Here is a 24,184-nt window from a genome sequence, read left to right as displayed (position 1 = left end):
TTAATCCTCAAGAAGCTGTCCTCTTGAGAGGGGATTGATAGGCTTAAGGGACGTTGTAGTTATGTTCAGCTTCTCTTGATCATATCACTTTTCCCAACAAGGTTTGTTTGGAAAGAGCAGCACAGCACCTGTGTGAGGATTGCCTTGCAGAGTCTTCAGGAGAGAAGTGGAGCCAGCTTCTGAGCTGCCACAGTGGGTTTAGCAATCCATCCCTCTCCTCAGACTGCTATGGAAAAGTCAGTAGAGCTGTCACCAAAAGAAAGTGGGATAAAAAGTGCTGCATCTGAACAACAACAATGCCATTGGAAAGACAGGATAGACAACCGGGTTTATATTTAGCAAGGAAAGAAATAAGCTACAAGGCAGAGGAGAATGAGGATGGTGAACTAAGTTAAGTTATACAAGAGAGCTGTTTAAGCAAAGGTTAATTGGACATTAAGAAAATGTATCCAGCAAATTCTATTTAAACACTTTGGTTATAGATAGTTTAGAAATTAATTAGAAATTGTGATGGTAGATGATTTGAAAGTCCTAGGCTAGGTACTGTTGCAATCTTTGTTCCAGGAATTCAAGGCTAGGTTAGACACATTTTGGAGATGAGTGATCTGAAGGTCGCATTTGTTACAGGGCCTGGAATTGCCCTGATCTTTTCCACAAGACATTTCAAGGCAATTGTTTTGTGGGCATAATTTCCTATAACCCCAGCAGATATAGCCTCTGATCATTTTTTAAAAGCTGCTTTTTGTTTCATACTATCAAGGCCCACTGCATACTACAATGAGGATGTACATAGATTAATAGAAGCTCATTGAGTGCTTCTTCAAATTAGTACAATTGATCAGCCTTCAGAAAATAAAAAACGGAGGAGAAATCAGAGCTATGTTGTCTTTTCTGAAAAGAGTTGTATTAATTATGTGCATAATTTTAACATTTGAGGAAAAGACTCCTTATTCTTATCAGAAACTGTTTAGAATTTGCAGTCAGTGATACTAGAGTTCATTACAAGTCTTTCGAAATTCAGAATACATGTGCAATTTATATACTAAGATTTATTTGCATCTCAAGCATGTTTTAAAAGTCGTTAAAATGCCAAAATTCAGGCTATGCATAAAGCATTCTTTTACCGTGTTTGCTTTATGATACAATCTTTAATGGATAACTGCACACCCTCTTCAAGCCAAAACCTAAACCAGTTTACAGCTATGTTTTGGTACAAAACATTTCACACTGTTCAGATTCTGTCTCTCTCTACATATGTCTACGTGTATTTTCTCTGTCTTTTAGAGGCAATAAAGAGAGATGGAAGACAGATGAAATACAGTTATATAGCTACAATTAGGTGATATAAGGGGCATAATGTGATGAGTTTGGTTTATCCGATGCACATATCTCTATCCCTTGGAACCTCAGGTTGCAACATTTTGGTTTGTCTAACCATTCCAGTAATATAAGGCCTTATTTTGAGCGGATGTACTACAAAGAATTGGAGGGTGGAAGGCTGCTTCAAACTAAGTGCTTAAGTCCAGAATTGTTTCTTGTTAAATGATCTCTGTGTACGGCTAAACACTTGACTAAGAGCAGCATTTATTTCCTGAGAATAAATGACTTCTGCTGCTGTGGATCTTTTCTCATCTTTGGTCTCTTGAAGCAACACTGTATAACAAACCACTAGACACTTTAACGATGTCTTCATTTACTGATCCTAACAAAACAATTATGTTGGGGGTTTTTGTCATGTATAGAGGGCTTTTCTTCAGTAAACTTTTTTCTTTCCCTTTACAGATTGCAAGCATGTGTTTATTTTGCCTCTGTTTTTCAAGCTATGTCATGTGGTATCCATTACTTAGCATCTGTGTTCATGGCTGTTACTCCTAACTTTGTATGTGGGATCCCTGGAAATGTGAGTAATGTTCTTTTCTACAACTCCTCTGAATCGAGTATAGAGGACATCTGGACACTATGGACATCAACAGAAAATTACATTGTAGTCCAGCTGGAAAATGGAGAAATTTGGGAACTTAATCAATGCAGCAGGTCCAAACGAGAAGTCGGGTTGGATCTGGCATATGAATACAAAGGCAACAAGTCCATATATTCTTGTTCTGATGGATTTCTCTATGATGATACAAAATGGAAGAGCACTGTTGTTACGCAGTGGGATCTGGTCTGTGACCGAGAATGGCTTGCAAAACTAATCCAGCCTACATTCATGCTTGGAGTCTTGATTGGAGCAGTGATTTTTGGTGACATTGCTGACAGGTAAAGTGCCATTCTCTGAAAACTGTAGCTTCAAACTGCGGTAACTCCGTGTGTATATATCTGTTTTGTTGTTTTCATTTGCTGTGTATTCATAGCTATGTATTCACAATTTGGGAGGTTTGGATATTGTTTTATTCAGAGACATATTTAACTCAATTTCTTTTTCTGGTAGCAAGTAGTAATTTTAAAATGTATTTGCAAATCATTTGCTTTTAGTTCTTTTTTCCCTACTTTATATCATTCATTGTTTCAAGTCTTGATTCCTCAAACTACTCTGTGCAGCTAGTATTTGCCCTTTGATTTTATTTATTTATTTATTTATTTTTAAACAGGAATAGCAATAATTAGTAGTAATAGCAACAGTAAAGCCTGGGAGTAGAATTTCACCTTATTTTTCACTAGGAGAGCTTCCTCATGGGAACATAGATTTTTATTTCTGAATATGATAAACAGCTGAAGAGCTACTGGAATGTTAAAAATCCTGTATTTTAAAATCACAAATTTCCTAACCTTTGTCATGAGTACAGCTCTGCGGGGCTGATGCAACAGCTTCAAGGGTTTGATCAGGCCCCGTGTTCTGAAAACAAACACCTGTACACTATTTTTCCTTGCTCTCCAATTGTAGTTTTTCCCTAAAAAGTTAACTTAAACTTCATTCTCTTAGCCCAGACAGGAGAAAAAATGGTTATCCATGAGCTGTGGTGTAATTTCATTTATTTACCAGCATGTACAAAGTTCTGTTTGAGCAGGAGAGCCAGTCCGTGGAGGGTCTCGACCCGAGCAGCCCCTTGCTCACAGTGCCCAGGCTGTTCTTCAGCCGCGCCCCTGCGGCATTTCCACCTGGACGTCACCTGGGATCACACACTGAGATCTGGCGTCAGAGCTGGGCTCAGCAGCAGCAGAGAGATCCAGGGTATACGTCTGTATCCTCCTGCTTCTCTTGGTTTTCTCTCTCCACACAATCCCATGTATTCCTCTCTCAGAAGAATGACCAGTTTGACGAGAGTCAAACACCTAAGCTATGTTGTACTTGGTTTTGTCTCAGGCAGTTTATGTACCTGTGTTTTGCTTTGAAGATTGGTTTAGCATCGTTGATCTCTTTCTATAATTAAGCTTGTTGAATAACAACACTTGTTAATTAGGTGGAGGGTGATGTAACAGTATAATATGTATGTGTGTGTGTATATACATATATATATACATATAGGAGGGTTGTGGAGTCTCCTTCCCTGGAGACATTCAAAACCTGCCTGGACATGTTCCTGTGCGACCTCACCTAGGCGTTCCTGCTCCAGCAGGGGGATTGGACTAGATGATCTTTTGAGGTCTCTTCCAATCCCAAACATACTGTGATACTGTGAGATACATATATATATATATATATGTAACAGTAACAGTATAAGCAGAAAAAGGAGACCAGACATGTTGTTTTCTGATTCTTTTTCATTAGCACAATGCTACGGTGTGACAGTTACAATGTGGGAATGCAAAAGAAAAACCTACTATTTTTTTTTTTAACTTGGCTTTTAGGACACATGGAATCAATCTTGCCTCCTGATCCAAGTCTTTGTAAAATCAAGTTTAATACAAAACCAAAATATAATGCCAACATTTGTTCTGCATCCCTTTAAAACATTCATAGCTTTATTAATTAATACTCAGACATGATTTATAAGGTTATGATCATATTGTTCTCATTTCCATTAATTCAAGCCATGGACAACCAGTTAAGATAATACACACATTCTGAGTTGCAGATCTACAACTGTAGATTTTACAGCTGAAAAATATTATTTTCTGACACATCCTGGCTGGTGGGAAATAAGTTTGTGGGTTCCTCCCATTCCCCGTTAACAGATTTCCCAACAGAAGTACTCTGACAGATGGGACTCACTGAGACCTCTTCTGGCAGGAATCATAGGCCAAATGTGCATGACTCCAGGTCAAGGTTGGAGAAAAATGGGAGATGTTTTAATGTAGTACCAAGTACTCACAGACCAAAAATGACAAATGAGCCCACAATCCTGAAAGTCCTTAAACTCTCTGTCTAAATGTAATATCCACATCTGTGAAAAGCTGTTTGCAGTGGAGCAGATAATAGGAGTCCAAGGGAATATTACCAGGGAAGAAAAACAATTCCACACATTTGGTATTACAGGACATTTGTAGATAGAATATAATGAATCCTCAACAGAGTCTTGTATATCTACTGCAGATTTCTAGGTTTTTCTCCTCAGATGAGCTGCTTATTGATAGCATGTGCTCACTTGTTTAGTCACAACAGGCTCTACTTCATATATTTTCTCCCTGAGATATGGGAAGATAAACAAATGCAAGTTCTTTTTTACTAAATGCCCTTCTTACACACTGAAAATTACTGTGTTGTTGGTGGGAAGCTAATATTTGACACTGGGTTTTTTTGTGGTTAGTATACTAGCTTCCTGGATTTCTGTGTTTGTATATGCATGTATGCTATGATGCAATCAGAAAATTCAGGAGAACTATGGAATTACCATTTATTAGAGTATTCAACTTCAAATAACTGAACAAAGATCTGTTACAGAAGCTTTTAATTACTACCCAAATTGGTTGTTACTTTGGCAAGAGATGGCATGTATCACAGCTAACTTTTGTCTGAAATTATTAACTAGACTTTACTTAATATAAAATATCTGAAAAAGTGAGACTTACCTACTGTCCTCACAGATAAGACAGTGTAAATGTGCAGATTAGCTATGTAGAAGTTAAACTTGAACCTGTAGGTGAACATATGTAATGACCACTTCTGCACATTGCTTCCAGCCAAGAATTGTGGAATGGAAGTTCCATCCATAAGAGCTTCCTTTTTCTTGGAAGCTCGAATTACTGAAAAATTAATACAGGTAACTAAACCAGAGTTTCTATGGTGAGTGAAAGTTCAAGTACAGTATTTTCAGACTCATTTCCAGATAGGGTCTCTCAAGTTGCAGGTGTATTTTAATAGATTGTTTGTGCTTGTTCTTAATTTTATTACTGCTGTAATTTGCAGACTGGGAAGACAGCGTGTTATATGGTTCACAAGTGCTGGTCAGTTTTTATTTGGCATCGCAGTGGCCTTCACATATGACTACTACAGTTTCATGATTGTGCGCTTTCTCCTTGCTATGGTAAGAAAGGATGTTCACCCTGGCTCTTTTCATGTGTCATTTCCTACCCCTTCTCAGGAAAACCTCCCTTTTTTAATTGTTTCCTCCCCTACTTCATTATTCTAAAGCCCCCTCTGTTGCACTTATTTCAGCAGAGCAGGGAGAGTCTGAATGTTCTTGGACCACAGCACTTTTCTTCTTTGAATTAATAGAAAGCATCTGTATGAAGCAGTGTTTGGTACTTCCTCCATCCCAACCTCTGCTGGACTGGTAATTAAATACCAAGTGTGAGCAGCAAACTCCGGATTCTGCATCGCAGCTGCCATTGCATTGCTCCTTATTGCTAGAAATGGTGTATATTTTTCTTGAAGTAACAGATGTACAATAAGTAGGATTTTTACCTCTGCCATTTTGAAGTGATGGAGGAGAGATGCACATTTTCTCTTCCATGCATCTCTTTGGTCTTTTGAGCTACATCTGGAATACTAAATACATAGGTAGACATGTTTAACACCTAGGTGTTTATACTGTACTTAAGGGTATTCCAGTATGTGTGCTTATGTGTATCTATACACATACTTTTATATGTATGTATGATATATATGCAGCATCTGATATATATTCAATGTTTATACATAATAACTTACTTTAAATTACTATTTTACATCCCAAAACATAATATTTTCAGTCTTTCACTATATAATCCATAAAGAAATTAGAATGCTATTAGAAGAAAAATTATGTAACTTATTTGAAGTAGGTTAGGAATTTGAAAATAATCACGTAATCTATTTTATTCCTGCTGACAGTGCATTAGTCAAGACAGGACCTTGCACCTGGAGCTCCCTTTGCCTGATTAGAGCTCAGAAGGATTTCCTAGCAGGAAAAACCTGTGTGAGCATTGCAGCCTTGAACAGTGAGATCAACAGGAGTCCCTCTACTGACTCCCTTGGCTGTTGATGCTGAGGGCTGTGAGTAGTTTAGAAAAGCAAAAAAGCTCTGAGCTGACCAATGCTGCAGGTTTTAACTGCCCACTGGAACTGACTTGTGAGATGGAGGTCTAAAGCTCCAGCCCTGTGCCACTGAGATCAGCACAGCTTTCTTGTCAGGGTCAGTGGGTTCAGAATCAGATAATAACTGGAATATTTTGAAACAGAAAAATGGTTAATCAAAACAATGTAGTGGAATATTTTATAGTCTAGATTTTCTAGCTATGGTTTGAAATGTTTTGAGATACCAAGAGTCTGACTTGCTAGAGAAACTGAATTATATATTTTCAATAATATATCTTTTCAGTGAAGAATACTATAGTGCAGAACATGCCATTAATTGCACTCGCTAAGTATGAGAATCTATAACCATATATATGAGATTCTCTTCCAACATTGTAAAAATTTGATTTAATGAGATAATTTACAAGGGTGTAGAAGGGAATTCTCAGTAAATTTTTAGTTCTCTGACATACAGATTATTAATAGTCTACTTAAAAGCCAAGGTCAAGATTTTCAGAAGTGGCAATTACCTCAGGGGACCTAATTTTCCTGAGCGTCCAGTTTGCGATGTCTTTAATGGCCCAAATTTTTGGAGGTGAAGGGCTCAATGACATCAGCAAATTAGGCTCTTTTTCAGGTGTCTCTTGCTGGCTTTCCACCACTGCAGAGAAGCATTCAAAATCCCTTTACATTTTTTAAATACAGTGTCCGGGCAGTCTGAAGTTTTGAGTGAACTTTTTCGCCAGCTGATTTGTTTCCAGGATTCCCTTTTTTTTCCGTCAGTGTGGGACTTGCCGGTGCTGTGGCCATTAAGCATACACAAACATGGAACACCGTTAGCTGTTTGTTTTTACTGCTGTTGCACAAGGAGAATAGATACAAACCTCACTTGCTTCTTTTTTTTGTCTCCCCCCTCACCCCCCAGGTTTCCAGTGGCTATCTGGTTGTGGCTTTTGTTTATGTGACTGAATTTGTTGGCATTAAAGCACGAACCTGGGCTTCTATGCATGTCCATGCTTTTTTTGCTATGGGAATTATGGTTGTGGCACTCGTGGGATTTTTGGTTCGGACCTGGTGGGTCTATCAGATATTTCTCTCCGTAGTGACTCTTCCATTTATCCTCTGCTGCTGGATGCTCCCAGAAACACCTTTTTGGCTCCTGTCAGAGAAAAGATATGAAGATGCACAAAAAGTAATTGATATAATGGCAAGATGGAATAAAGTGAGTACTCCTTGCAAAGTTTCTGAACTGTACTCAGTCCAACAAGATGATTCAGTAAGAGACAGAACAGGTGACAATGGCACATCCTCAAGAAAGAAGCACAATATCTTAGACCTGTTTTGTAACTGGCACATTGCAAGAAGGACCATCACAGTCTGGCTGATCTGGTTCACTGGGAGCTTGGGGTACTACGTCTTCTCCCTCAGTTCTGTCAGTCTAGGAGGCAATGAATATTTAAACCTCTTTCTCATAGGTAAGTATTTTTTGTACCTTATTCTGTTTATGACAGAACTAGAACATAACATTTAGAAATGTCTAGAGATTTGACAGCCAATTTTTTAACTTTGTTCATTCAATTACGAACATTGTTCAAAAAGTTTATTGCTAACTCTTCATAAAGTTGACTAACACAGGAGTATCATTCACTCCAGATTTCACTGTTTCTAAAAAAAAAAAAAAAAATAAAATTAAAATTTGTTGGTGTACAAAACTCTTCTTCATCTGTCTTTGTGGTTGTAAAACTATATTCTGCTTGTCTCCCCTTTGCCCTGCAAGCATATAGAAGATCCACACAAACACCAAGGGAAGTAGACCAGCAACATAAAATTCACATGCCTCTGTTAAAGGCACAAACTAGGAAAACAAGAGAAAACAAATTATTCCTTTAATCCCTTAGAGTCATGATATATTGAGTCTGTCTGTGTAGAAAATAGATTCATGATTCTCAGAAGCAAGAGTAGTTTTAATTTTCTCAAAAATGTATCTTTACTTGTAATATTCCTTTAATTTTGTTGGTCTGACTGTAGTCTTCCTCTGGTATGTAAGTTGTTTATAAAGATGACTCAGTGCATTCAAGGCCTGATTCAAAGTTTGTTAAGATCAGTGAAAATATTCCATTGACTTCAGAAGACTCTAGATCAGGCAGGCAGCTCTGGGGCAGCAAAGAATTAAATCATGTGCTGTGCTTTATGCAACTGAGTGCTCTCAGTGAAGCGAACGTGACTGTTCATGTACATAAGCACACAGGAGGACTGAGGCTCTCAAGAATTCAGTTTGTGTTTTCACATATAACAGCGTATTGGTGGACTGATGTGTTGAAGAGTGGATGCTAGTATTGCGCAGATAACTCTTATGGTGGAGTACAGTGCGTAAATCACCATACCCACCTGTTCTAAAATCATTTTAGAAGACTAACAGGCACCGAATAACTGCAACCTGCTTTTACCAACACAAGCCCAAAAGATTGTTTCCCAATATTACAGGTGTATTGACACATTATAGATGTCTAGTAAAAATGCAGCCTATTTGTTCAGCTCTGTATCTTATGATGTTCTTCCTTGACTCTACATTGGACATAGCAGCATTCCTCACGAGCAAGGTGGTTTAAAACATGTTTGAACTGGCTTAGGTTCAATATAATTTATCTAGGGGCAAATCACTTTTACACAGGGTTTGTGAACCGTTCTAGCCAAACACCAGTCCCTTTAGAGCTTCAGAATAAACAAACATTAGGAAGAGAGTATCTGAGAGTGGGATTTTGTGAGCAGCTGCCCTCTTTTCAATGGAGAGAAAGCTGGAACCGCACTCTCTGAATTCTCTGACTCGGAGAAACCAGACCCAGAGAGACAGTGCTGGCCTTTTACACCAGGCTGGTTCTGGGCTGAAGCTGCGTGTTGCTGTGGCACCAGCAATAGTCCTTCTGGACATACTTAAGCTGTTTCTGTGAAAATATCTGAAGCAGAAGAGCAGCAAATGGAGAACTTTCAGTCACAAGTGCCAGTGTTAGAAAAGCAGGACTTTGGCCTTGCTGTTTTCTGTAATTTTCCACCCCAAAGAGAACTGGAGGTGCTCTGTGCTGTGAAATCCATTTCCTTGTCCTTCTCCATCCCCCACTACCATATTTTAGGCCATGTTTTCTGCCTTCTCTTGCCACTGCTGTTATCAAATGAACTAGCCCAACACACTGGTTATCTCTAGATTTCACTGATTACCCCCTAGATTAAATTAATCCTCATAAAGAGGAAGTTAGAGTTATAACATAAATATGTGTAATCATGACTTAAAATAATTTCATACTGACAGGTGCTGTGGAGTTGCCTTGCTATATCATTGCTTGCATTGGGATGGACAAACTGGGAAGGAGAAACACACTCATTCCGTTCCTTATTTTAAGTGCATTGATCTGTGTTTTAATTATGTTCATACCTCAGGTTAGTCACGTATCATTGAAAGTGTTCCTACAGTAGAAATTGATTTTAAAGGCTCTTAAGCCTGTAGATGCAGCTGCTCTTTGTAAATCATATAGCTGATTAAAGGCTGTTTTTAAATTGCAGCTGCCAAAGATAGATTTCTGTATTTTCAGTACAGGTTTCATTATCATTGCTGGAGTCACATGTAAAATGCTCCCAGCGCTTCAGTGAACCAAGACTGGTAAAAAGTGACATGGACACTAGTTATATATTAAGACTGATTTTAAAAAAGCAAGCAATAAGTATTGCTTGTTGTTTAAAGAAAGGTCACAACTTTTGAAGGATTTAAATAAAGTTTGGAACAATTTTGTTTTCTGGTGATTCATTTATTTGTGCTCTCTTTCAATAGGATTTCAGTATATTAATTATCTTAGCAAATATGGCTGGAAAATTTTCAATAGGTGTGGCATTTGGCCTTATCTATCTCTACACAGCTGAACTGTACCCAACAATTGTAAGGTAAGAACTTTGGCCAGTTTTGTGGGTTTCATTACTTTGTTATGCTCCTGTGCCAGATCCAGCAGTTCTTGGCATCAGTGCTGGTGGTCTGAAAGACTTGGTGTGGGATGAGTTCCTCAGTTGCTTCAGAGTTGTCTAGTGTTCGGCTGTATCATACATTTTTATTTATTTTTCATTTCCATGTGCATTGATTTATTTCATTGGGGAACTAGAAGAATAATCAACACTTTCTTAAACATTATTTAGGGCTTTCTTTAAAGTCCTGGTTGTTCATTCTGTGGTCTATGCTGAAGTATGATTATATTTTTAATCTGAATTATAGAAGCAGTTACATTTCACTACGATATGAATTTACACTGGTGTAGCGATAGCTACTGATGTTTTAAGTGTCTGTGCATTCTAATTGTTTCCTTTATCTGCCAGAATTCTTATCAAAGTCCTCCTTTTATGTGTAGGTCACTTGCTGTTGGAAGTGGAAGTATGATGTGTCGTGTAGGAAGTGTGGTTGCTCCTTTCTGTGTTTATCTGAGAAGTGTTTGGATTTTCATGCCACTTGTAAGTATTAATTTCAATGGTGAATGTTTCTGGTTTTGAAAAGGTGTATGTGTCACTTGTTTTCTCAGGAACCAAGAGCTGAACTTTTATTTTGAAAAGGAGCTTGAGTGAACCATTCTTGTTCTAAATTTTAAGTCTCAAAGATTAGTAACTTCATATTGTTAAAAACACGCAGCCAAAGCAAAAGGGAGACTTTGAGTCACTGAAATCTTCTGAAATGTTTTATGATGGAAGACATAAAAATAATCATGCACAGAATCCTAGTATAAAATTGGTAAGAATGTTTTCCATAAAAATATACTTCGGCTACCATGTAACATTTAGGAAGGGCCTTAGTCCATATTTCTTAGTCCATACCTGCTCTGCAGGTCTAGCAGTTCTTGACCATGTTCCTGATTTATTCTTACTCTTTTCCAAAGGCACAGTTCTTCCAGTCTTGGAATTCACTGTGGGTGGCAGGTTTTTGTTATATTATTCCTTGACCTTTTCCATAGATTCTCTGGGACATTGCAACTTTGCAATAGCCTTCCAAAAGATCAAGAATGTCTTATGACTACTATACTTGGTCTTCACAGCTGTCCCAAAGCTCCCTTTTTGTGCTTTTCATTTACAAGAACTGAACAAAGCAATTCATGAGATAGAAAAAGAGAAGCAAATGGTGTACTGATGATGTTCATGGTGACTTTGACAAGCAACAGAACCTTGGATTCATTAAGCACATTCTACTTGTAGGTTACTCCAGGTCATGCTACCATTAGGTTTTGTCTTCTACCACCAGTTGCCCCAGGAAAACAGAGGTGGCACCGTTCTTTCATGTACTTTAGGCATTTTTTCTGCATTATGTAGCTTCAGATCCGTTTTGGACAAAATATTTTATACATTTCCTGCTCACAGATGAAACACATTTCTTCATTAAATTTCTGTTAGGAGGCATTTGCTGCTGAGAAATCCTGCAGCTATTCAATCCCTTTTTTCTCCTGAAGTATAATTTATGCCCATATATGTAAAACCACAAGGAATTACAACGTTTTTGTTAAAGCTTTAAGTAGAAGAAAGTTTATTAATGATTTTAATATAGTCTGACTTCTTTCAAAACCCCTTAGAATTCACTGTGACTAGCACACCAATGTTATTTGTAGATTATACATGTCAGAAGGTGAAAATGTAATGGGATATGTTTTTAACCTGGATTCTTACTCTAATTTTGTTTACCACATTGGAATTTCCTGAAAAGTTGGCATTGTGACTTTTTGATTTTGCAACTATAAAATATTCAATTATAGGTGCTAGAGATTGATTTCAGAGAATTCTCAGGAAGTGGTTTCATTATTTAAATTAATTATTTTCTGTTGTTTTGGGTTAAAATCAAGAGGATGTAGGAGACAACAAATTAGCTTATTCACCCAAGCTCCTAAAAACTGTTCTTAATAATGGCCCCACACAAAGTGAAATATCATCCCAGAAAAGACGGAGAAACATTTGCACAGCAGAGTGGTCATGGGAGAACATTCTTTTTCTTTTGTCGATGTTTTGCCTTTACTGGCTGAGATAAGCTTTATCTGTGCAGAAGTGCTGCAGTTAAACCACAGACAGGGAATGCTCAAACATGCTGGAGAGCAGTGCAAATGGCTGTAAAACAGAGGAACTATTTCAGCTGTGAGCAAGTCTCGATGTACTAAAAGTGTTCAGAGTATTTGTAGAGTTGTGTAGTAGTTCACGGCGAATATGTTTTCATTAGTAGTTCCAATTATAAAACGTTCGTCAGTTTATTAAATAGGCTTGACTTGAGTTGGAGCATAGTGTGCCAAGTCTCGGGTCACGTAGGTGTTTTGGAATGGAAGTGAAATGAAATGGATTACATTTGTAAGTAAACTGATATACATCATGTTGATCTATTGTACACACCGCACATTGTCAAGCAGTTACTAGTGCTGTTTGTTTGACAGTCTGCCTCCTGTACAGTTGTGCCACTTGTGAGTTATGCCAGCATCTCATTGAATGCCTATAAATCTTGAATAACTTGCCAAGTATGTTTTTCTCGTGACAACTTTCCAGAAAACTTACAGTAAAGGAACTGCTCCATGTATAACCTATTTCTGTTTCTCAGCTGTTAAGAATTATATTACAGTATCCCTTTAACAGAATTGATTTTTCTCTCAGATAAACCACAAATTAGAAATTAAAAAATCCTTCACTAAGGTCAGTAAAGTTAAATAAGTGCAAATCCTGCCTCTAATGGATTTTCAGGGAAAAAAAAAAAAAGTTTAAGTAGGATTTTTGTAAATAAGATCACATTTTAGATTGATTCATAGCCACATCAGATATGAATATAAATATAAAGAGCAGATTAGAATAATGATTTGTTCTCAGAAGTATTATTTTGTAGGGATATTTAATTCAAATTACCTTTTGTTCTAAACTAAATATATTAAGTCCTGGTGTTAGACCACTGTGAAATTAAAATTGTTGCTCCAGGTAGGGAGGAAGACATGAAAAACTGTGGTAAATCTTTTTTTTTGAAGTTATTTATGGTAGCTGTTAGATGCTGCTGGCTGTACTGAAGTGTTGGGAATACTTTGAGAGTTTGACTAAGCAGAAAGTCACATTTCAAATTAAGATGCTGAAAAAGCAATTAATTTAAGTAGGTTGTCCTGTCAAATTAACTTCAGTGGAGCTTAAACATACATCAATACTTCGCACACTAGCACACTTTAATCCATAAATGTTTAACTCATTGACTATATCAGAAGAACATTCTGATGCTGCACTATATACATAAAATAGTACATACATAGACAATGTACACATTTGCTATGAACAAGCAAAGGGCTAAATTGTGTCACATACTTCATGAATTATGCCAAGATTAGTCTGCAAAAGACTTGCTTTCACTAAATGTGCGTAACTTCATTGATAAGTGTGAATACTGCCCTTGAAAAGGTAAATGACATTTGAAAAGTCCTTTCATTAATATGCTCTGACTTAATTGCTTCATATTCTGTCTTTTGTAGAAAATATTGGAGAATGTTTTGTAGGGTCAGGGAGAAGGGAAACACGTTGCATTAGTCTTTGCGTAGCAGCTTTCACAATGAAAAAATACAACTAGCACATGATGTAATAAAGTTAAAGAGAGCTGAGATGATGTGTATGCTTACAGAATAGTGAGAGTTTACAGGGGAGTAAGAGGTAGGTTCACAAGGAAGGAAAACCTGAGAAGAATGCAAAATGTCCAGAAGACAAAGAGAAACAGAGGAGACACACATACTCAAAGCACACAGTGTTGCTTTAACCTTGTTCTGTTGGGCATCACTACTGACCCTGTTCTCATAAACTCCAAATGTACCAGTATCCATACGCTTCAGTATCCTTTACAGCCCTCATTATCCTCAGCTCTAAACTTATGACAGCCTGAAAGATGTGTATTAGAGAGGTTATTGTGGAAGAGCTGCCATGTGTCAATTCATCCTGTTTTACCATGGCAAAAATGTTGTTTTAGTAGTAGAGATGAGTTTTCACTCTCAGAAGCGAGATTTTAATATTTTAGAATACATATTTTAAATATCACTCCTGCCACAGAGATACATGTCTGCAAGGATCTCCTGCAGTTTGTTACTCAGCACCATTTCCTCTGGTCCTATTACTGCTACGATTTTAAAAAATTTATTACAGTAAGAGCATGACTTTTGTTTTCACTGTGGTTTGTAGTATCTAACAGTACTTTGCTTAATTTTTTGTCAGCCTCTGTATTTAATGCAAGTGCAAAAAGATAAGTGTATCCAACACTGTGGATTCTGCTTCTCAAAGACAAGCTGTCCTTTTCTTTTTGGAAGGAAAGAAGCAAAAGCAACATGATGTGTTTGTATGCACATAGGACTGTTCAATGTTAGAATGGCAAATTCCCATTTTAAAGCACCTCCCTGACCTAAGGAGAAAGTCTGGCTTAGATGGAGATGGTAGCTGGCTGTTTCTTGTCTCAAGCTGTGTGAGAGACACAGGCATAGTAATTCCAAATGCTCTCTCTCATACTTGGAAAGCGTTAAACAGAACAGACCCGAGAGTCAGCATAGTGCAAGATAAGGATAATACAGTATCAAAGTGCACAGTCATACAATGGAAAAACACTGAGGCCAGGCGTGACGTACTGTGTGGAAGCATTTCTACCGAGGAAGATTTGGGCCATTTATAATGTGGCATTGGAAAAATATCAAGGTTTTAATGCTGTTCTGTGCGTCAAAGGAGGGAAGTGTGAATTGTTCTAATTGAACAAGGGACAGAAATGAAAGGAAGGAAAAGATACTCCTGGAGCACATGTGTGCTGCTGCACCTACCCCACACGATCCTGGTCCTTGCACCACTCGTGCTGAAGTAAGCTGTTGTTACAGAACTGTGTACACCATGGACAAACCCAAGACGTGATCCCAGGGAAAATGTCAGCAGGTACCCACACCCCCGACAGATCTTTGAAACTGCAGTTTAGCAAAGTATTCCTGTTGAGAGTCAGATTCAGTATCTGCTGAAGAGCTCTCGTGAGCGAGGATGTGCACTGTTGTGGCTCCAGGCCAACAAGCCATACTGAGAAATTCTGATCTGGTTGTGTGGAGAAGGAACACGCACACAGGTACAGGGCAATAGGGTCAGGAGCTGGAGTGCAAACTGAAACTACAGGTGGTGGGGAAATTGTTGCTCAATGAATACACATGTAAAAATAAATGTATGGAATTGTAGAATCAGCTTTTAAATACACACCTGACAGTATTCTAGAAATACCAAGTGAAGATGTAGGTATTCTGCTTTCTCAAACAGAATTATTCCTGCTTGCACTATATTGATCCGTTCTGGAACAAAACCCACCTGGACACATTCCTGTGCAATCTGCTCTGGGTGAACCTGCTTTGGCAGGTGGATTGGACTAGATGACCTCCAGAGGTCCTTTCCAACCCCAACCATTCTGTGATTCTGTGAAAACATTTCACTTGCTCTTCTTTAATTCTGCTGTGTAATCTTTATTTATGCAACAAAAAAGGCAGATTTTTTATATGGTCAACATCTAAGACTTGTGATCTTTGCTTTATATTACAGTTCCTTGTGCTTTATTTTAAACGTACTTTCAAGCAAGATCAAACAGATGCATAACTTGAAAGACATTTCTACTTTCACAGCTACTGTTTATTTCTTCTAGTTGCTTGTTGGGATCATGGCTCTCCTGAGTGGAATATTAACGATAATGCTTCCAGAAACACTGGGAAAACCATTGACTAATACTTTGGTGGAAGCAACAGAAATGGGAAGAAACGGGAAAAGCTGTTCAGGAAAGACTCCTCCAGGACAGAGTGGTGCAACATTAGAAAAGATAGAGATGTTTGGTCAAGAAACAGTCAGCACTGAGAAATAAAGCAACCCCGAAACAGCTGTTCACAATTTTAATCATTATATAATTTATAAGATATTTTTATTCAAGAAATGTGACTGTTCTATAACATCTGTGCTTTTTAATTTGTATTCAGTCTTACCTTTTCAACAGAGAAAATATAGAAAACCTTTTCCACATGACGAAGGTACTGCAGAAATTTTGACAGGATATCTAGAACCCTTACCAAACTTACCCAGACTTTAGAAAACCTATCTGACTTGATATGACCAGTTGGAATGATTACTTTAAATGTTGGAACCTACCTGATTACACGTATGTAAAAAAATACACCAGTTCTTTGCTTCACATTTTCCGCAGTTAGATTTGCAAACTCACCACAAAGTGCCTTGTCCACTCTTGTCCTGTTGCAGCCGACAGCTACAGGCTTGAGACTTCAGAACACAGTAAACTCAGACGGTTATCATTCAAGAGAGAAACTTTAACATTGCGTCAAGTCATATCAATAATTTCAAAATTAAACTAATTTTTTTTTTCCCAAATTTTCTACTAGAAAAGGTGCCATTGCTAACAAAGAAAAGTATTCTGTGGAACAACTTGCAACTGAAAAAATAATACTAACTTTGAAAAACGTGCGAATAGTTTGTATACTATTCATTCTGGCAAATGTATTTTTATTAGTGGTTTAGAAAAAAATTGTTCACTGGATCTACTGCTGGCTTAGTGAGTTCTTTTTAGTTTAGTTAAAACTAAAATGTCTGATGCCTTTGAAAGCCATATTCATTCCAGACCATTATTTCAGTGCTTCCCCTCTCACTTATTTCAGCTCCAATCTAGCATCAGATTCCTCATCACTTTCAAGATCTACACCTTTGCCAAATACCTCCATCAAGATCTCTCAGTCCTTGGTGGAAAAGAATAAACAACATATGGGTCTTAGGCTCTTTTCACAGAGGTGGACTTAGTTATTGATGAATGATTAGTAGACACAGTATCTACATGCCATTTTTCTCATAGACCACATGTCTGTAGCTCATTTTCTCTTTGTACCGCACAAAATCAGTTAGAAAAATAAAATTTAAAAATTATCAGTAGAAGAGTTACCAGTTACTCTAGTAGTTTTAGTCGGTGTCTGTAAATATCCCACTATCGTTACACCTTGTGTGTGCATCAATGCTTTTTGCTGGTGCAGTGATCGTGCCTTATGACTGTGGACCACAGAAAACTGGTAGACAGGAATGCATCATTCTGGCTGCTATTTTTATGCCTTTCTGTCCCACCTTCCCTTTTTCAGTCTACCTCCAGCCCTGGGAGTTTTTAACCTGTCTGAAGATCTGTACCTTCTTCTCTCAGCTACCCTTGGTTTGAGGGGAGCAGCACATGAAGCTTCTGTATTGGGGTTCAGACAGCCCTCTCTTGCCTGGGCTGTGTCAACCCTGTCATCCCTGGTTTGAAATCAGAGTTCTTCGCATCTTAGGCTCTTACTCTCCTACTAGCTGGTACAATCTCATCAAAACAAGTCTTCCCTTGTTTACTTCTTTGCCATGTACCCCAAAATAAGACATCTATATTACTGTAGATAAATACTCTATATACTGTACAGTTTAATCGTCACATTTTTCAATTATATCTGCACAGTCGCATTAGTTTCAATGACTTCTGAAACCAGAATAACGGTTTATATCCCCTAAAAAGATTTTTTTTCTTCACTCCACTCTCCTAGAGTGTCAAGTAACATTTTAGTCCTGGTATTAAGATAAAATCATATCCTATATGAGGACTAACATGCTTCAAAGCCAAGCAAAAAATTGGTAAGTTTAAGTTCAGGGAGTTTCTGTGTCATAATTACATGGAAAGCAGCGAGGGATCTTTATGGTCCCTTCAATTCCGTGGGCGTTCCAGTATTTGCAGAGAAAAACTCTGAATAGAACTACATAGAACACCATGCCTTCTGTCCAGATGTATTAGTTCAGCAAAAGCATGTGCTTAACCTTACCCGCCTGAGTAATCCCACCGTTATTCAGAGGATGACTTGAGTATGTACTTTGATGACTGAAGACAGGATTACTCACATGGCGTGGCTTTTTATTTTGCTGAAGAGCAGACCTGGTATTCTTCCACTGCTTTCAGATCCCCCTCCACTTTCCAGAGCAGAACAGCTCTCCTTATCTGCAGGATCTGTTGCCAAACTCCGCATGCCCTGACTTAAACAGGGGTTTAACCATGCTAAAAAAGAAAACATCATGCAGTAGACCTAACAAGGAATTGACCTGGTACTGGTTGACATTGCAACTACCTTCCCCCCCAAAAGAACTTCAGATAATTGCTTTATTTTGGGGTTCTTTCAAACCCATACTCCCTCTTTTATTAGTACAAGGTCCTATCAAACTTCTTAGTCTTGAGTGCTGGGACAGAACGGTCTTATTTCTAACAAGGTACTAAACAACAATTAAAATTAATTTTTCTGCTTCCTTACCTGCTGAATAACTGACATTAGGAGTTTCCCTGCTAAGAACAGTCAATGAATGTCATGTGTTCCTTTGACTTGAGGGATTCAGGACCTGTAATAGGTATACATAAGGTAAATAAAAAGCAAAGTAAAAAAACAAACTTAAATGCACAATGCTAGTAAGCAATCCTTACAGACTAAAACATAAAGACTTTTCTAAAACACAATGTAGCTTAATGGCTTTTAATCCTGAAAGCCAGCTCCTTCTGTTACTGAAGTCAGTTGATGTTTGGTCTTTGATTCAAGTGAGACATGAATTTCCCTGAACTAATGATGTTACTTTTTCCCCGGAAATAAAAAGTTTGTTGATCTACAGGTGCACTTTTCATTATTTTATGCATTAATAGCTTAGAAGATGCCTTCGGATATCCTATTCTTTAACCTGAGGAGGGTTATTGCTGTAAAAAAATGTCTCTCGCATTTCTGTTTGCTTGTTTTTTCCATATGGACAAAAATATGTTTAACACTAGTCATGCGTTATAAACATAGCATAGACAGGCTGAGTTGATTTCCTTCTCTTAAATATTCATAGTTTATCTAAAATCCTCTTGCAAGAGAGCATTGAGTTTGAGAACAAATGCTTCTGTTCCTGTGGGGCATGTTTTCTTTTTGTTGCTCATATAAAGAATTCCTTTTTATAGTTTCTTATCTGAGTCTTTAAGGTCTTTTATGTTTGTATTTTTCATCTCTATCTTAGTGCAAATTTATTTTTGGAACTACGTAATAGTTTTATGAGATACTGGGTTAGAATTCTCATCTGTCTTAATTGCTGGTCACTATTGCACAATGACGAATGTTTTTATTCTAAATTTGATATCATATTCTGTTTGACTGTCTTGTAGTTGCTGAAGAAATACTTTCTGGGTTAAATATAGGAATGAGAGCAATTATCATTAGTTTAATGATAACTGAGAAAAAATGGTAAGTAAATGTCTTTGATACTTTGAATTTATGTTTTAAAACAGATGTTCTTTCTATTTTAGTAACTCACTTCAATTTCTTTGTCCAAATTTCTATAGTTTAAACATCTCTGTAGAAAAAAAAAAAGCTATCCAAACTATGTGTGCTCTGTGTCAAATGCTTTGGGTGATACCCTGAATGTCTAAACAAGGGAATTAATCCTGCCTGAGGGCTGAGGGCTTTTTTGCAACAGCTCTGGGGAAACAGAAGATAGTCTGGCATCCCAGCTCTAGGATGGAGGAACCTGGCATTCTCCTGTAACTTTCACAGCTTATTTTTACCAACTCCTTACATGTAGTCACTTGGGAAGCCTCCATAGCACTGGGCTCAGCAACATGCAAGGCCTGCAAATGCCTCTTGCAAGGACTTACAAAATGCAAGGTCACTTGTGCTGTGAGGGCATGATACCAGCAAGGTATTTGTGGCTGCAGAAAGGAGATCCTGTATCCTTGTGCAAACATATCTTAAAGATGCTTGTCTGAATCCCACACCAGAATCACAGGGTAGAAATTAAACTCAGAGATTAAGAAAAAAAACTATGAATGTTAACACAGAAAGTTCTAGTAAATGCAGTTGAGCAGTGTCTGCATTGTTACATCTCTCATGAAGAAGGTTAAAGCACATCTAAGTACTGGCAACCTAATAATTTTGTACACGATTCTGATGGAATGTGCATTTTGGTAACATGCGAGAAGTAGATACTCATCGGAAGGAGTTTGCCTAGAATATGTGGGTTTAGTACAATCTATGTTCATGGTGGTTCTTAATTTATATTTATTATCTGCAATTATGTGCAAGAATAAAGTCAAACACATGTTATTTAATCTTTACCCTTTACACAATTTAATGAACTCCTATCACCAACTCTTGGTTTGGTACATGCTCCTTTGTAGGAGCTGGGCACGTGCTTCGGCATTCCATGGAGAGCCCATGGTTCAGGCTGGCAAGTATCACATGTGTGTCTTTTCCCTGTTTGTGTTTGCAGGTGTAAACCAAAATTTGGGTAATGTGTTAAGTGGTGACTATGACAAAATGTGCATTAAAAATGTGACATGTTTTGCATTTGCAGGAATAACATTATTCTTTTTTGCCTTTGTTTGTATAAGCTGGCTGGGGCAATAGTCCCTTGGACAAATTCAATAGTGACAAAAAAAGCTGCAGGTACTGTAGAATGGGTATGAATTGATAAAAAAGAGAATAATGACAAGACTGTAAAACTTGTAACCAGTTGCTGTTCAGTGTATGTGAAAACTAACTGTAACTTCTTCATTCAGGAATTGGAGTGAGCAGATAGTGCAAGAAAAATCAGAATTACAGCAATCTACAGTACTGTTCTTTGTGACTGGTCCTCTTAGCCCTTCTCAGGAATGTATTTATTCTCCATTTCCCTTAAATCTCTAATTAATGCAAATCACTAAATTTTCTAGACCTATTTTATTAATCTTGTTTTCTAATCAAGTTACATCCATCATTCGGCTTCATTATTCATGTTTTAATGGCTTTATGTGTCCTCGCCAGATGATTTAGGTTTCTCCATGAAAGTAACCACAGTCAATGGTTCAAATATTTGTTTGCTAAAGTTCAGAAATTTGAACCACTGATACACCGATTTCAAGAGCACTGAGTTCAATCAGGCAGAGAAAAATCATGCCTAAAAAGTATATACCTCAAATGGGGAAGTATCCTTTTTAAAATAAAACTGGCATATAAAAATTATTGCAGAGTAGTTTGCATACAGAACTAGTTCTTTCAAATACATTAGTAACCTAGGTTTATGACAAATCAGAAGTAATGAGGAATATCTCATTTGGTGACAAGTCTCCTCTCTCTGCATTCCTATCTAACACACACAGGCGTGGATACTGCTCAGGTGTTTGTTGCAGACGAGTAGGATCCAACCATGGAGCGCTCACAAGCATCTAATGATTAATGTTGCCTCATAGTGTTCTGTGCAGAGATGAACTGACTTGCACAGGAACAAGACAAAAACAGCACCATGAGGTGATCCATGTGAAGATTCTCTCCACAGCCTCACTGCCAGTGATGAGAATGAAAAGCAGTTTTGACTGAGGTGATCAGGAACATAGGAAAAGAATCAGGGATAAATGGGCAATCTTTGGGTAAATATTTTAACAAAGCTTTTCAACAGGAATGTCAGTATTGCTGGAACCTTTCTCATATTGAGCGAATCCCTCCAGAAGTAAGTAAATCCCATGGGGAAACAGTAGAATGAGAAGCAGCTTAACCTTTTCTCTAAAATGGTAACTTGCCATGGGCATTGATGCTTGACTTGATCTTTGAACTGGTTAAAGAAGTGGCAGAGAAGTGATCCATGCCATTCATGAGATCAGAAACAAGTCAGCACTGCTGTGTTCACAGAGGTCATTGCTGCTTACTGCTACTGCTCTTTACAGGAGAGTGCACAAAGCAAAGGGAATTGTAAAGTAAGGGGTAACACCTCTTAAAGACTGCTGGAGCTGAGTGGATGGTGTGCTGGGATGCCACTGCCAGTCATTGTTCAGAAACAGCTGCAGGTACGATCAGGATTGTGTCTGTTCTGTGTCAGAAGCCTGGTGCACTTTTCCTGAGTGCCCAAATCACGACTTGCACTCAGTCAAAGGATACAGCAGTCACTATTACAGAGTTTGTCAGGAGTGTTCTCAAAACACAAACACGTGACTGTTGTACTTGGAATAGCATGTAGTCAATTTGCCGGTTCAAAATGACATACTTTGCACAATACACAGAATAACATATACACAAACCTCCAGAAGGTCTTCAGCAGCTGGGCTGTGATGCAGAGCTTCTTGTCCCTTCTTGTTCTTTTCCCCACCTTTCATGAGAAAGCACCACCATCTGTAGCAAAAAACTTTTCATATCTTGAAGGCCTAAATAGAGGATGTCTGATCTTTGGTTAATCAGGGCTCCATGACATGGATCAGAGTCTCTGTATTGCGCCATTCATTTTAGTGAAGAGCAGGGGCAAGAGAAACAATGGCAGCATGAAAGAGTTGAAATTTATTCCCCATATAGATGTCTGCATGGATAAACAAACACTAGCTGTGGGAAGTCACACATCTAGATGACATAGCAAGAGAGGACAAAGCTCTTTCTTCATCTTCAATTATGGCAAAGCACAGTTTGTTCACTCTTTCAAAATACTTTATCTTATGAAGGAGTAAGAGTTTCTCAATGAAATTACTGTAAGATTTGGTATCCCAAAACAGCATGCAATTTTCTGAATCTCATTCTCAGGAAAAGGCATGCTAGGAATTCCCTGAAACATCCAGCATTGCATGAACATCCGACACAGAAAATTTCAACCCAAATCATTCTCATTGGGTGAAGTCCTAAGCAATGAGAAGTAGAATCTCAGGAGGAGAATTCCTCTTAGCTGGCACCGTGAACTCTGTTCATATTTGAAGGACGAGAGATTTCCATATCTGAAAGACCCCTCTCAAAAGCTATCGCAGATATCCCGCAATTATTTAAAATAGTGCACATTTTACAATCAATACACCAAGCCCACCAACAACTTCTAAGCAAGCAAACCTTCTCCATTCCTCTGCCTTCCCTGTCTTATTCAACACCCTGTTTTCATATCTTCTTGAAACATTCAGAAAAATCAAGCTATACTATAATTTTGGCAGAATTCTTTCTTGTTCCTTCCACTGTTAAAGGAGAAAAACCCTAAAAATTATGTAGGTAAAAAGGTCAGTGATTGCATATGTGTAATATATCACGGCTTTAGTTTTATTACTTAAGACCATTGCTAGATTGGGAGGCGAGAACAGCCATTTGTGTGCCGTGCACACTGTTGCTGTATGTGCAGATGCCCTTCAGATGGCTGCTGGTCTGTATTTAAATGGCTACAAAGAAAAGGCACCTGTTAAGAAGATCCATGGCAAATGCCGTTTAACAGTGCTGGAGGGAAATGGGCTGCGAACACTGTCCTGCTGAGCCTGCTCAGGGACAAATGCTCAAGCAGTCAAATATTAGCCAAAATGTCCTGGAATGGCAAATCCCCTGGTATGCAATTTCATCCTTGGGAGCCTGCAGACAGGTTTTTTTTGACAAACTTTGTGGTTTTCTACTGAGAAAGATTAATGTGAACAGTCCTGCCTGGCTGTGCTTATCAGGCATTTGCAGTGTAGCGGGGAACCATTCTTCATTCACCTGGGATGCCCAAAACGTCCAGGCCCATGGACACGCTATGTTATTGCCATCCTGACTGCTAGCCCGATTCCTTAAGTACTATGGCAATCTCAAGGCAACTTCAGAAACATTCAGAACATAATTAATTGCTTGTAAGAGAAGAAAAAAGGCAATATATTCTACTCGGGGCAGTGGGGCCCCGTGAGCCTCCTCTTGAGCACGCTGGGGAAATTACCAAGGAAAAAAGTTATGGGCAGGTGGAGAAGGACACAGCTCTGGTAGCAGCACCGTGGGACTGCCGGGCTCCCCGGGAGAGGAGCCAGCGCCGGGG

General features: G+C 38.2%; 1 protein-coding gene across 2 annotated transcripts in view; it reads left to right on the top strand.

Annotated features, from left to right (window-relative positions):
* The window catches only part of SLC22A16 (solute carrier family 22 member 16), a 38,864-nt gene extending 18,342 nt beyond the window's left edge, over positions 1 to 20,522 (top strand). For both annotated transcript variants that reach the window (XM_065056653.1, XM_065056654.1), the window contains exons 2-8: positions 1,783 to 2,259; positions 5,288 to 5,405; positions 7,302 to 7,851; positions 9,681 to 9,808; positions 10,197 to 10,306; positions 10,762 to 10,861; positions 16,041 to 20,522. In XM_065056653.1, coding sequence (XP_064912725.1) covers positions 1,783 to 2,259; positions 5,288 to 5,405; positions 7,302 to 7,851; positions 9,681 to 9,808; positions 10,197 to 10,306; positions 10,762 to 10,861; positions 16,041 to 16,253 — 1,696 coding nt within the window. In that variant the 3' untranslated portion in view covers positions 16,254 to 20,522. The remainder of the gene's footprint in view (positions 1 to 1,782; positions 2,260 to 5,287; positions 5,406 to 7,301; positions 7,852 to 9,680; positions 9,809 to 10,196; positions 10,307 to 10,761; positions 10,862 to 16,040) is intronic.
* The last annotated feature ends 3,662 nt before the right edge of the window (positions 20,523 to 24,184 follow it).

Source organism: Columba livia, chromosome 3 (genome assembly GCF_036013475.1).
Source record: "Columba livia isolate bColLiv1 breed racing homer chromosome 3, bColLiv1.pat.W.v2, whole genome shotgun sequence".
Taxonomy (NCBI): domain Eukaryota; kingdom Metazoa; phylum Chordata; class Aves; order Columbiformes; family Columbidae; genus Columba; species Columba livia.
Note: the sequence above shows the minus strand (reverse complement) of the source record. Positions and strands in the feature narration are given on the sequence as shown.